The following is a 13,260-nucleotide window of genomic DNA, read 5'->3' as shown; positions in this document are numbered from 1 at the left end:
CAAAACACAACTGGCTTCCACACAGATTTGTGTTGTTGCAACAGTATACCACCTAGGCCATAGCGGTGTTTGCATCCACACTGACCATTGTGGGTTTGTTTGCATCATAGTACTTGAAACTGGAGCCGCTGAAATAATTTATTTTGCCTTTTAGAAGGCAATGTCTTGATTTAGCCCCAATAGCCAAGATGCACTTGACAGTTCATGCAGTGATTTTGTCACTGTAGAAAGGTCTTGTAGGTGTTGACCAAGGTAATTTACCATGCCCAGTACGCTCTCAGTTCTGGTACATTTGTTGGTGCATTCCATTCTCAGATTCCTTTTACTTTCTCAGATGGACTGATTCCATCTTTGTTTATTGACTGTCCCAAAAGCTCAATTTGGGGTAGGCGGAAAACACACTTTTCTTTGTTTAACTTCAATCTGGACTGACTGATTAGGCCTAGGGCTTTGTTGAGGGTTTTGGTGTGTTCTTCCATTGAAGATCCATATATCAAAACATTGTCCATGAAAACTACAACTCCATTTGTGTTCGTTAACAGTTCTGCCATCTTTTTTTTGGAAAATTTCAGGTGCACTGGTAATCCCAAATGGTAATCTTCGAAAGTGAAATCTCCCAAAGGGTTTGATAAATGTAGTCAGTTTAGCTTTGGCTAGAGGAATTTGCCAGAGTTGGCTCAAGGCATTCAGCCTGGGAGAACAGTTTAGTTCCTTTCAATTTGGGAAGGAAATCATCCAGAGTTGGGATAATATATTTTTCTCTAACAATTGCTTCATTAAGTCTTTTAAATTCCACACAGATTCATATTTTTCCACTTTTCTTTATAACTACTACCACTGGGGCACGCGATACTGTTGGTCTTTGTAAGTTGCGTCTCTGGCCCATTTGTTCAGAGTACTTTCAGGGCTAGTCAAGGCTGTGTCAGGTGACTTCCGTTCTGGGAGGTGTTGAAGTTTAGATGTCTGCTTCTGGATTATTTAAAAGTCATTAGTGTTTCCATGAATATTCAGTTTCACTCTCCAGGCAGGCTCTGTGTCATGAGATGTGATAGACGACAGAAACAATGGGTTTTCACTGTCAATGAGTTAACACCCTGACTGCTTTGGTGCAACAAACAACTGCAAAATGTCCATATTTTGTAGAGTGTTGGAGAAGCCATATTGGTCCCAGGATATTAGATGTACAAGGTGGGTGAGGTATTATCTTTTATTGGACCAAATTCTGTTGGTGAGAGAGACAAGGTTTTGAGTTTATGCAGAGCTCTTCTTCAGGTCTGGGAAACTTATTCAGAGTGTCACAGCTAAAGACAAGATGGAACAGATTGTTTAGCACATATTTCAAGGGACTGTTCAAGGTGAAGAGGCCCATTAACAGTTCACTTACACAGTTTTAATAAGCCATAAAGCCAATGTCTATTCATTTCAGACCATGCTTTTTAGTGTCTAGCAAAGTTAAGAAGTTAAGCTCCCAGACTTGTCTTTTGAAAGTTTTATGCAGGTTTCCTTTGAGGACGAGGACAACAATCTATAACCCACTAACAACCCCTTCAGCTGCTCTCCCACTTCCTTTCTTCCCTCTGACTTGAAGAATGTTAATGGGCCATTTGGGGGAGGAACTCATCTATTGAGTTGTCTGTAAAGGCCCCTGCACACTGATGGCACTGAAGAGAACAGTGATGACATCACATAGCACATGCTGATACGTCATGACATCACCACTGCATCATTTGTTCCCTGGGACAAAATTCAGTAGTTCCCTGTTCCGATTTTCATAATTTAGTGTCATATCCTATGTAGAGCCCCTAAGCATGTTGTCAAAAGACGGTACTATGGTCTCGCCTGACAAAAGCACTGGTGTTGTACCACAGCACCAAGTTTTCTGCTGCACAATCACACTATTACCCCACCCCAGGCACTGAAAAAGCATGAGTTGGACACCAAAAATCTGTTCTCTTCGCTTTCTTGATTGATGAGCCCTTTGGGGGGCAGGGATAGCTCAGTGGTTTGAGCATTGGCCTGCTATACCCAGGGTTATGAGTTCAATCCTTGAGGGGGCCGTTTAGGGATCTGGGGCAAAAATGGGGGATTGGTTCTGCTTTGAGCAGGGGGTTGGACTAGATGACCGCCTGAGGTCCCTTTCAACCCTGATAGTCTATGATTCAAGCGTACCTGGGTCCTGTTTTCAAGCTTGTCTCTGTACCCCTGAAGGCTGGGTTTTGTATTATAAATGAAAACTCACGGTTTCATCTCAACCGCTTCCCCATGAGCTGGGACATTAACCCAAAAAACCCCAAATATTGTGACACTGCGGCGACAAAATTAGCTCCTTGGGTTGCTATGGTGATAACCGCGCGCCACAGCGGAAATGGCCCCTTGTCAAACTCTTCCCGGAGAATCGAGCGGCTCCTCTTCTGCGTTAGCCGCGGGGTCGGAACTGTGAGCGGGGACGTGAGTTCCAGCCGGGCCCTATTCGGTGTCTCACTTAGTCATTCTTCCTCCCCCCCGCCGCGGGGTTACCAGGGTAACGGAGTCGTTGGAGAAGCGAGGAGCAAGATGGTGAGGGACAGGGCGGGGAAGTGGTCGCCGCCGCCGCCGCCGCCTCTGGCGAGTCGCCGCTTGGGGGATCCAGGAGCGGGGAGGTCTGGCGCCCCCCAGCGCCTCCCCGCTCTCAGCCCGTCTCCCGTCTTCTTTCTGCCCCCTCCAGATGCTCTCCCGGGCCAAGCCGGCCGTGGGGGGCGCCCCGCCCCAGGGTGACAAACGGAAGAAGAAAGGCAAGAAAGTCCTGCAGCTAGAGGAGCTGCTGGCCCAGAGGGACTTCACCGGCGCCATCGCCCTGCTGGAGGTAACGGGGGCGGGGGCGGGGTCAGTGCAGGGCTCGGCCTACGGGGCTCTGCGCTTCCGCAGCTAACGAGCTAACTCCGCCAGTCTCCCAGACAACGGGGGTGCGAATGGGAGGGGCCGCAGGTCACCGGGTCCACTCCCCCCATCCCCCGCCAGTGCAGGGTTGATGCCCAGAGCACAGCCCCCGGGGCCTTGCCCAGATCCTTCTCCCAATGGCTGGGGTGATGAGGCTCCTTCTAGCAGATTGTTCCCAATTGCAGCAGAGCTTCCTGTTTGGGAAAAGTTCCAGCTCTTCCAACTAATTTGTCTTTTCTGTTCTTTCTCACACCCTAGTTATGCCCCTTTCACCAGCCTGAATAACTGCTTGCCCTCCTTTACGTTTACAGCTTTTAAATATTTGTACAGAGACTGTGTGACTGGATAGAATGCCTCTCCTTGAAAATGTGATATTGATACGGCTTGACTTCAGTGTCCAGGGTTGTAAAGCCAGCAGAAATCATCCTAATATTAATTTTATAAATGGATTTGTTTCACATGAGACAATCTGACAAAACTTGACAGCTGGTGTCATTTTTGCATCCCTTTTTCTTTGAAGTTTAAACGGCATGCAGGGGAACAAGATGAGGACACTGACCTCTGGATTGGATACTGTGCCTTTCACCTGGGGGACTACAAGAGAGCATTGGAGGTGAGATGAAGAAATCCTCCTTCCTGCTGGAGAGAATCAGGATGTTGTCCTAAAGTGATGGCAGCAGGCATGAGAGATGGTTTTTGGTGGTGCGGAAGAAATGGGCCAGGCCATTTGTCTATAAATCCAGCAACAATAGAGCAAACTAATACAGAAAGGCAGTTTGGATTAGGGAAATAGGAGTTTCTACACTGAAACAGTCTATTGGTCCAGCATTCTAGTTAATCTTTGTCCCAAAGCCTAAATTGTCCTTTTCTTAATTTCATGACAGTTGTTCTAACATTCTTTTCCCTATTTGGTGTGTACACCTTCAGAAACTAATTTGTGGAAAGTTATTCTTTGAGCTGGGTGGAACCTTGTTAAGGGTTGAGTTAAAACCTTGTTGTAATTGATGGGTGTGAATACACTCTTCAGTTGGCATAACTGTAAGGATAAATTAACCACAGCCCTCCATCTAAAAGTAAAGGGTTATGTGAACCCACCGAAGAGGTTTGGACTATATGGGCATGGGGTGTGTGCGCGCGCCCGCTAAGTATTATTTTTGGTGGGGTGGTGGCAGAACCCGTGTGTGCATAAATGCACAGGACCAGAGAGAAACAGAGACTACCTGGAAAAATCCAAGCAGAAGCCTATAACCAAAGTGAGATTCCGAAAGAAACTTAGAGAGAGGTTCTGGTTCTGGGATGCTGGCTGAAAAGAAGCTTGGACCTGTAAGCTAAGAAACTCCTCCTTTTGCCTTTGGCTAATCCTGTATTTGGAAAAGGAGGACTTTGATGCAATCTTGTTTATTTACAAGGAAAGTACAAAGGAAATATGAGATTCTATCTTCAATACTTCCAGCAGGAATATCCGCAGGGCCCTGAACTTTGAATACCCATTCAGGTCAAAAAGGGGCAACACAATCATATCCCCACCTTCACTATTTAGCCAAGCAGTAGTATTACATATTTAATTATTTTTAATCTTTTTTTCTCAGTCCCTCTAGCCCCTTAATTGATTTTGTTGCTCTTCTATGAATTTTCTGATGTCTGCATAAAACCTCCCTTTTACCCCAAAGAGTTTTCAAGGTTATTAGAAAATATGTTTATTCAAATAATCTATAGATTATCAAGTTGCTTGCATCATATAGTGCCTATTATACTCCTTTTGGGTAAGAAGGTGCCCCTGTGGGATTCTGCCTTCTCCCCACTATCGTTCCCATGACCCTTCTGCCTCTCCTGCTGTGAAATAGAATTTGCTGCCAGTCCTGGGTCACTGAGCCCATACTCTGTTCTCAGGTGTGCCCAACACATCACTCTCTCTTGACATCTAGCAAAACCTAAGTCTGTTTCTGTTGACTATCTTGCCTTGTGCCATTCTGAAACGAGCCTTCACAGCCTATTAATTTGTTTCTATGCTTTCCCATTTTCACACCTTCCTTTAGCCCTGGGAAAAATATTAATGTGAATTCATAGAACTAGGGATCCCAGGGGAAAAAACATTCCTCTATAGTTTTAGAGAATTATGCTGGGGAACTGTGATGACTTTTTCCCTTATAGAATTAGGTGGAGATTTCTGCTCAAACGTACAGGGTTAAATGGGTTTCCAGACTTGGGTTGGAGATGGAATATCCCTTCCCAACCAGCCCTGAATATGTCTGCAAGATTTTTGAGAATATTTCATTTTATCCTTATTCTAGAACAATGAGCAGGGTATAGGTTAGGAGCAGCTGGAAATATCTCACTTGGTTAATTCTCTTCTCTACAATTGCCAGGGATGCTTGGAATTGGTAGACCTCAACCTTTTCCATCACCTTAAATGTTAGAACTGGGTAGGCTAAAGGGCATGAGTTGGCAGTACTGAAACTTTCTTTAGTTGCATTTGGTAATATCTGCTTGTAGAGATGGAGAGACATTCTGTAAAAAAAAATTGTTAAGTTTATCCTGTTGCTTTGAATACTTTGTAAGGGCTTACATTACTAGAAGGAAATCCAGGATGGATTTTAAATTTCGAACACTCTCTTGGATGTAAGAGTAAAAGAGGACCTGACACATCAGTCAATAAAATAATGCAGTCCGTCTAAATCTGTTTCATCACCAGGTGGTGATATTGATCCAGGTTTTTAGAAAGTGCAAGTATTTGTATTCATCTCTTCTGCTGTCTGCTAACAGAGGCATTAGGAGCTGGTCTGTGTGTATACACACATACATATATACACGGACCAGCTTTTAACTTAAAATGGAAAGTGGCTTGGAATTTTTTTATGCATATATAGAGAGGTCTCAATTTTTTTAACTGAGTATCTCTCCATCCCCACAAGCAGATAGTTTCCGGATGTAACTAAAGACGATTTCAGTGATTTTTATCCTCACAGCTGTCTTTCACAAGGCACAAAGTTGCTTGATATTTAAAAAAAAAAAAAATAGAATAAAAAATTTAATCTGTTAAAGACGCTGAGCATAATGTGCTTTGTTCTACACAAATGACTGATGAAATTAAATGGCGTACATGGCAACATTCAAGCATATGGAATGAACATAAATGTAGAAGGAAGTTAGAGGTGAGGTATTACATATTCAGTACCTTTGCATAACTGTGGCTGATTATTTTAAAATCTTAAATTGGGACCCCGTGTCCAACAGTGGTGTTGTAATACTTAATGTGGATTTTATTTTATTTATTGTTGCTATTATGGAATTCCCGATACAGTCTTTTTATGTCCATATTTTAGTCTGTGCTAAACCATGACTTACAGTTATTTAAACAGGTATATACCGGAATCCACAATAGATGAGTTCCATTATCGAGTGGGGTTTCCTGGCGGATATGATGTCACCAGAACAGTGCATGCTAGGGTGTGACATGGAACAGGGAACTTCAAAGCATCAGAAAAGATTAGAAAAAAGTTGTTTGTTATCTGGGACACCGAATATATTATATAGCCCCGCAGTTAACTTTTATACTGTTACTGGTCCCCCATTGTCCATTCAATTGACTTATTCTATAATGTGGACAGGGAGGGACCAGTAGCACACATTCTATGTCAGAATCTAATATGAAATAAAGGTAATAGAGTTTGAGGCCAGAAGGGACCACCAGATAATCTAGTCTGACCTCCTGTATGTGACAGGCCACCAAAAGCACCTGTCCCAACACTAAACCCAGCCACTGACACTAGACCAAAGTATTCCAGCACAAAAGAGACCCAACTATTATGTGGCACAGGCAGAGAACAGGAGGAACTGCAGTGTATGAGTGGCAGGGTGGTGAAACACTGGAATGCGTTACCTAGGGAGGTGGTGGAATCTCCTTCCTTAGAAGTTTTTAAGGTCAGGCTTGACAAACCCCTGGCTGGGATGATTTAGTTGGGGATTGGTCCTGCTTTGAGCAGGGGCTTGGACTAGATGCCCTGCTGAGGTCCCTTCCAACCCTGATATTCTATGATTAAGTGAGATCTAGCTAGACAGTCCTGGTAAGGGACCTGTATCTCTTGCTGCAGAAAAATTCCTAAGGTTCCTGCCAATCTGACCTGGGGAAAAATCCCTTCCCAAACCTGCATATGATCAGTTAGACTGAGCATGTGAGCAAGAACCTGCCAGCTATGCCAGTGAGGGAGAGAATGCTCAGTCCTGCCTTTAGAACACTGGCTCACTCTGTCCAGCGTTCCTCTCCATCTGTGGTCATCTCTGATCCTTCAGAGGAGGGGCACAAAAGCAGACAAACAAATATAAACTCAGAATAGATTGGGGGATGAGAAAAATCCCTTCCTGACCCCTCCAGGGGACTGGCTGAACTCTGAAACATGAGCTTTTGGAAACATAAATTGGAAGGAACTCCCAGGGCTGCCAAGCCTTGCCCCCTACCATCACCATCATACAATCCCACACAAATTTTTCCAGCTGTCTCTCAAAACTATTTATAAGTTGTTTCCCCCTTCCCCAAGTTCTATTGGGATGTTGTTCCAGAACCCCACTTCTCTGATTATTAGAAACCGACTTCTAATTTCCAGCCTGAATTTGCTCACGGCCAGTTTATACCCATTTGTGCCTGTGCCATCATTGTCATCCAACTTAAACAGCTCTTCACCCTCCCTAGTGTTCACCCCCCTGATATATTTATAGAGAGCAATCATATCCTCTCTCAGCCTTCTTTTTGCTAGTCTAAACAAGCCAAACTCTTCCAATCTCATCTTATAAGGTAGGCCCTCCATTCCCCTGATTATCCTGGTAACTGTTCTCTACACACCTGTTCCAGTTTGAATTCATCTTTCTTGAGCAGGGGTGACCAGAATTGTATACAATATTCTGAAAGAGGTATTCTCAGTGCCTTGTATAGTGGCATTAATACTTCTCTTTCTCTACTGGAAATCCTGTGCTTGTTGGGAATCAGGGTCTGCAACAGCTAGTCTGGAAGCAGTGCCTGCCGCAGAACCAGTCTCTGGGCAATCTGATGAGCACAGCTGGCCTGTAGTAGACTGCCTGAGTGGCTACACTGCCTGATTGATTGGAAGGGTCAGAAGACTGGATCTTAGACCCAGCAGTAGCCGCAATTCAGCGGCTGCTCAAAGCATTTGCCCATGGCTGTGATAGCTCCTGCCTTGTTCCAGCCCTGCTCCTGCCTCACTCCAGATAACCTGGTTCTGACCCTGGACTTGTACTCATGGCTCCTGACTCCAGCTGTGACCTTGGGCTTGGGCACCTGGCTTCCGATTCCTGGATATTGATTCCTGCTCTGACCACTAGGCGGGACTCCTGCTTCAACTGCCCACATCCTGGCCACTGACATAATCTGATATATCCTAGTATTTTTCTTTTTCGCAGTTACATCACATTGGTGGCTCAGAGTCATCCTATGATCTACCAGCACACCCAGGTCTCCCACCTCAGTTCCAACTGATGAGGCCACAGCTTGTGGCAGAAATACTTAGACCCTAAGTGCATGACCTTGTATTTTGTACTATTGAATTTCATACCACTTCTATTACGCCAGTCTTCAAGGTCATCTAGATCTTCCTGTATAACATGCCGATCCACCTCTGCATTGACGATGCCTCCCAACTTTGTATCATCAGCAAATTTCATTAACACACTCCTACTTTTTGTGCCACGGCCCCAGCATTGGATAAGATTGATCCAAAGAGCAGTCCTTGAGGAACTCCACTAGTAACTGCACTCCAGTCTGATAATTTCAGCACAACTTGTTGCCTTCTCCCCTTTAGTCAGTTCCTTATCCATTTTACATTTCTTGTACTAATCCCCATCTTCTGTAATTTAACTAATAATTTCCTATGTGGTATCATGTCAGAGCTTTACTGAAGTCCTAGTATATTGGATCTACTCCATTTCCCTTATCTAAAAAATCAGTTTTCTTCTCAAAGAAGGAAAAGTGGGTTAATCTGGCATCATCGGCCTTTGGTAAACCCATGTTAAATTACAGCTTCCATTTACCTCCATGAATTTAATTATTCTTGCCTTCACAGTTTGTTCTAAAGCCTTGTGTACTATTGAACTTAGACTAACAGGTCTGTAGTAGTCTGGATCATGTTTTTAACTTTCTTAAATATAGGTACGTCATTAGCTATTCTCCAGTCATACAAAACTACCCCAAATAGATTTATTAAAAATCCTTGATACCGTATTACTTATCTCATATGTCAGTTCTTTCAGTATTCAGAGTTGGAAATTATCCAGTCTCTTCCATTTGAGCGTATTAAGCTGTTTAAGTTTTTCTTCCACCTGTGGTAATCTGTATTTCTGTACACTCACTTCCATCAGCCGTCATGCCTATGTTCCATTTTATCATCCATATTGAAAATGTAGCAAAGCATTTGTTTTAATCTTTGGGCCATTCCTAGATTATCTTTAATCTTGTCTCTATTCACATTGCATAGCAGCCCAACCTCATCCTCTTTTTAATTATATAACTAAAAACCCTCTGATTTATTTTAATTTCCTCGGGAAGAGCTAATCCATGTTGACTTTTAGCAATTCTCACTTTATTACTACATTTTCTAACCTCCAAGATGTAGTCTTCTTTGCTGATCAGTCCCTTTTTGAATTACCTATAGGCTCTCTGCTTACTCCTAAAAACCTTTTAGAGGTGATTATTCATCCAACTGAGTCTGAGCCTTTCCCAACAAGGTTTTTTTCTCCCCATCCCCATTCCCCTAGCTTGGGATGCAAATTGCTGATAATTTCATTAGATCAGCTATACAAAAACTCAAAGCCTCCTACACATTTAAGTCAGTGATACTCAGTAGGCAGCCTGTGGGCCAAATGTGACCCACCAGCTCACTTGAAAAAAATGTTTATTATTAAATTCATGAACTGTGATGCTCTGCCAATCATTTGCCTATGACTGCCTTAGTGAGTAACTTACCAGCAGTACTTAATTTGTAATGAAAGAGGTACCGGGGCACAGCCCTGGCAAGCCCCAGCACAAACTGAGCATTGGCTGGGCTGCCGGAGAGCAGCAGCTGCTGGCTGGGTGCCAAGCTCTGAAGGCAGAACTGGTGCAAGCAGCAGCACAAAGTAAGGGTGGCATGGTGTGTTGTATTGTTACCCTTGCTTCTGGACGGCCGCTGCCAGCAGTGCTGCCTTCAGAGCTGGGTGGCCAGAGAGTGGCAGGTGCTGGCCGGGCACCTAGCTCTGAAGGCAGTGCGACCGCCAGCAGCAGAGCAGAAGTAAGAGTGGCAATAGCTGTGGCTCTGCCTTCAGAGCTGGGAGGCCAGAGAACAGCGGTTGCTGGTCAGAGTCCAGAGGTGCCCGGGCTATCAACTGCCAAGCCTAGAGGTGCTGTGGCTCAGCCCTAGCAAGCCCTGGCACAAATTAAGCACTGCTTACTGGATCTTAAGTTCTTCTTCGAGTGCTTGTTCATGTCCATTCCAATCAGGTGTGTGCGCGCCACGTGTATGCCAGCTGGAAGATTTTTCCCTTAGCTGTGTCTGTAGGGTCGGCCTGTGTGCCCCCTGGGGTCGTGCCTTCATGGTGCCCAATATAGTGCCCTGCCGACCCCCCATCCCCTGAGTTCCTTCTTACCGCTAGTGATGGCTAGCTGGAACATCGCTCGCTCTTGCTTGCAAGCGCTTTGGCAGTGTCCTCTTTAGTTAATTGTACAATAGTGTAAATAGTTAGTTAGAATTAGTTGTAATTGAGTTTTGTTTGGGAGGTTCCTTCCCCCCCCCCCCCACCAACAACATCTTCCCCACCTCTGGGATATGCGCGGTTCCCCCGGGTTCAAACTCTGTGAGGAGTGTGGCAAGTTTTTGCCCAAGAGGGACCCACACTCTTCTTGTCTGCGGTGCCTTGAGGAGAGCCACCAAAAGGACAAATGGAAGATCTGCAAGGGTTTTTGACCTAGGACCCTTAAAGACGGGGAGCAGAGACTTAAGATCCTGCTGATGGACGCGGCACTCTGGCCACATTCCAACCCTGGGTCTGCAGAACCCACGCCGAGTACTTGATTGTTGGTCTGCAGTGCTCCGGCACCGAACAAGGACCCTAAGGCCCCTCAGCACCACCACGGCTCCGCCAATAAAAAGCCGTCTTCAGTGTGGCACCACTTTCAGTCCCCAGTGCCACTAAAGAAGAAAAGGCCAGAGAGGGGTCAGTCTCCCCCTCTAAAGTCCAAGAGACCTGTGGCATCAATGAGCACCTCGAACCAGACTGCCTTGTCCCTCCAGCCCTCTAGGGTTTCACGGACTCCTGCCCTGTCTGGGGTTTAGTTGAGTCCGAACCCCTCACGGTCCCCGGAACATCAAGGTGAACACTTCCAGCTCCCATCCACACCGGAGGCATTTGAAGTGGCTAAGGACCTTATGTGCCTCATGGTGCTGTCCTCCCTGCAGAGAAGGGACAAGTCTCCGGTGACTGCACAGCCCCACTTTCAGTCAAGGGGCAAACCAGCACTGATGGTGCGCCAATCCACATTCCCGGCACCCCTCTCCCCGGCACGGCCCACCCATGCAGGGGAGCTGCACCGATCCCCGGCCTCGCAGCACCGCTCTCCAGCAGCCCAGGGCACCGCTCCTCCCTGGTTCTCCTACTCGGAGACCTCAGACGCGGAGGCGGACTCTTATCGTTCTGATAGGACCAGGAGCAGGAGGTCCAGATCCCGTCGTAGCCATCATCCCTACCCGGTACCGCGGCCTCCGTCATCGCAGCCTTTGTCACAGTGGCCCTTTTGGACACCCTGGGCCTATCACCAGGGACAGGTCCAGGGCCCAAGGTCCAGGTCGGCGTTGGTGTCCTCAGCGTCCTTCGCTCCCCCACAGGCAACGCCGGCACTGCTAGCAGTGGCATCACTGACGGAAACACCAGCACCGCTGTTACACCCTCCCATCAGCAGCACTGCCAACGGCTTCGGCTCCAACTCCCCGGCACCACAAACCGTGGAATACCGAGTGCCACAAGATCCACGGAACATTGAAGGCAGTGAGCAAGGTCCGCTGCCAGGTCTTTCCTCCTCATCCTCCCCAAATGAAGCGGTCGCGGAGACATTGACGGCCCTGGCCCTGGAGGATAACAGGGCACTCCAACAGCTCTTCCACTGTGCTGCCCAGAACCTGGGCATACAGGCGGAGGAGGTGGTGGAGGTATCGGACACAGTTGTGGAGATCCTCGCATCCTCCGGTCCCTCGTGGGTTGCCTTAACTTTGATAAAGATGATCGTTGAGGTGACCAAAACCCTGTGGCAGACCCCTGCTTCTCTGACCCCTATGGCCAAGTGGAATGAAAGGCGGTACTTTGTCCCTTCTAAGGGATATGAACATTTATATACCCACCCATGCCCCGACTCACTGATGGTTGATGTGGCCAATCAGCGAGAGCACCAGGGCTTCCAGGGCCCCTCCCCTAAGAATAGGGAGGCAAAAAGACTCTATCTGTTTGGCAGGAAGGTCTATTCTACTGGGGGACTACAGCTCCGCATCACGAACCAACATACCATTGTGAACACACACACGTTTGCAAAGCTCCTGCCACAGGACGTTCGTACTGAATTCTCTGCATTAGTGGAGGAGGGAAAGCTGATCTCCCGAGCTTCCCTACAGGCGGCATTGGACGCAGCAGATGCGGCCTCACATACAATGGCTATGGGGATTGTAATGAGAAGGGGCTCCTGGTTGCAGGTCTCTGGTCTGCCCCACGAGGTCCAGCAAACGATCCAGGACTCCCCTTCGAGGGTTCGGCCCTCTTTTGCAACAAAACAGATAAGTGACTCTATAGTCTGAAGGACTCAAGGGCCACCCTAAGATCTTCGGGGCTCCATACACCAGCCCCTCAGTGTAAGCATCTCCAGCCACAGCCTCCCTCCAAGTTCTACCAACCCCAGAACTGCCAGGGCGCGCCTCATAGGAGGAATAGGAGTGGTAGAAGGAGGCAGCAGTCCTCGGGGCAGAGCTCCAACCAGCCCAAGCCTCTGCCGGGCCCCAGACCCCCCTTTTGTAGGTGCGGTTGAGGACAGCACATCAGTACCACGACTGGATCCATCCCTTCTTACCTTCTCGTCCCGTCTATCCCCTTTCTACCGTGCTTGGTCCCTTATCACCTCAAACTGCTGGGTGCTCTGCATGGTAGAGAGGGGATATTCCATCCAATTCTGTGCCCTCCTGCCTTTCCCCGTCCCTCTTCAGGGACCCCTCTCATGAGCAACTTCTAATACAGGAAGCAATAGACAAGGTTCTTCAGGGGCAAAGGCTTCTACTCCTGGTATTTCCTAATACCGAAAGCCAAGGGTGGCCTCAGACCCATCCT

The 13,260-nt window shown here is 46.9% G+C and overlaps 1 protein-coding gene across 3 annotated transcripts in view; it reads left to right on the top strand.

Annotated features, from left to right (window-relative positions):
* The first annotated feature begins 2,362 nt into the window (after positions 1–2,362).
* The window catches only part of IFT56 (intraflagellar transport 56), an 81,084-nt gene continuing 70,186 nt past the window's right edge, over positions 2,363–13,260 (top strand). For 2 of the 3 annotated variants that reach the window (XM_074941751.1, XM_074941753.1), the window contains exons 1-3: positions 2,363–2,556; positions 2,705–2,842; positions 3,437–3,529. In XM_074941751.1, coding sequence (XP_074797852.1) covers positions 2,554–2,556; positions 2,705–2,842; positions 3,437–3,529 — 234 coding nt within the window. In that variant the 5' untranslated portion in view covers positions 2,363–2,553. Of the gene's footprint in view, positions 2,557–2,704; positions 2,843–3,436; positions 3,530–13,260 lie in introns of those variants that run through there. The other variant, XM_074941752.1, reaches the window with a different exon arrangement.

Source organism: Natator depressus, chromosome 1, assembly GCF_965152275.1.
Source record: "Natator depressus isolate rNatDep1 chromosome 1, rNatDep2.hap1, whole genome shotgun sequence".
In the NCBI taxonomy this organism is placed as follows: Eukaryota; Metazoa; Chordata; order Testudines; family Cheloniidae; genus Natator; species Natator depressus.
The sequence above is the reverse complement of the archived record's forward strand: the minus strand, read 5'-3'. Positions and strand labels throughout refer to the sequence as shown.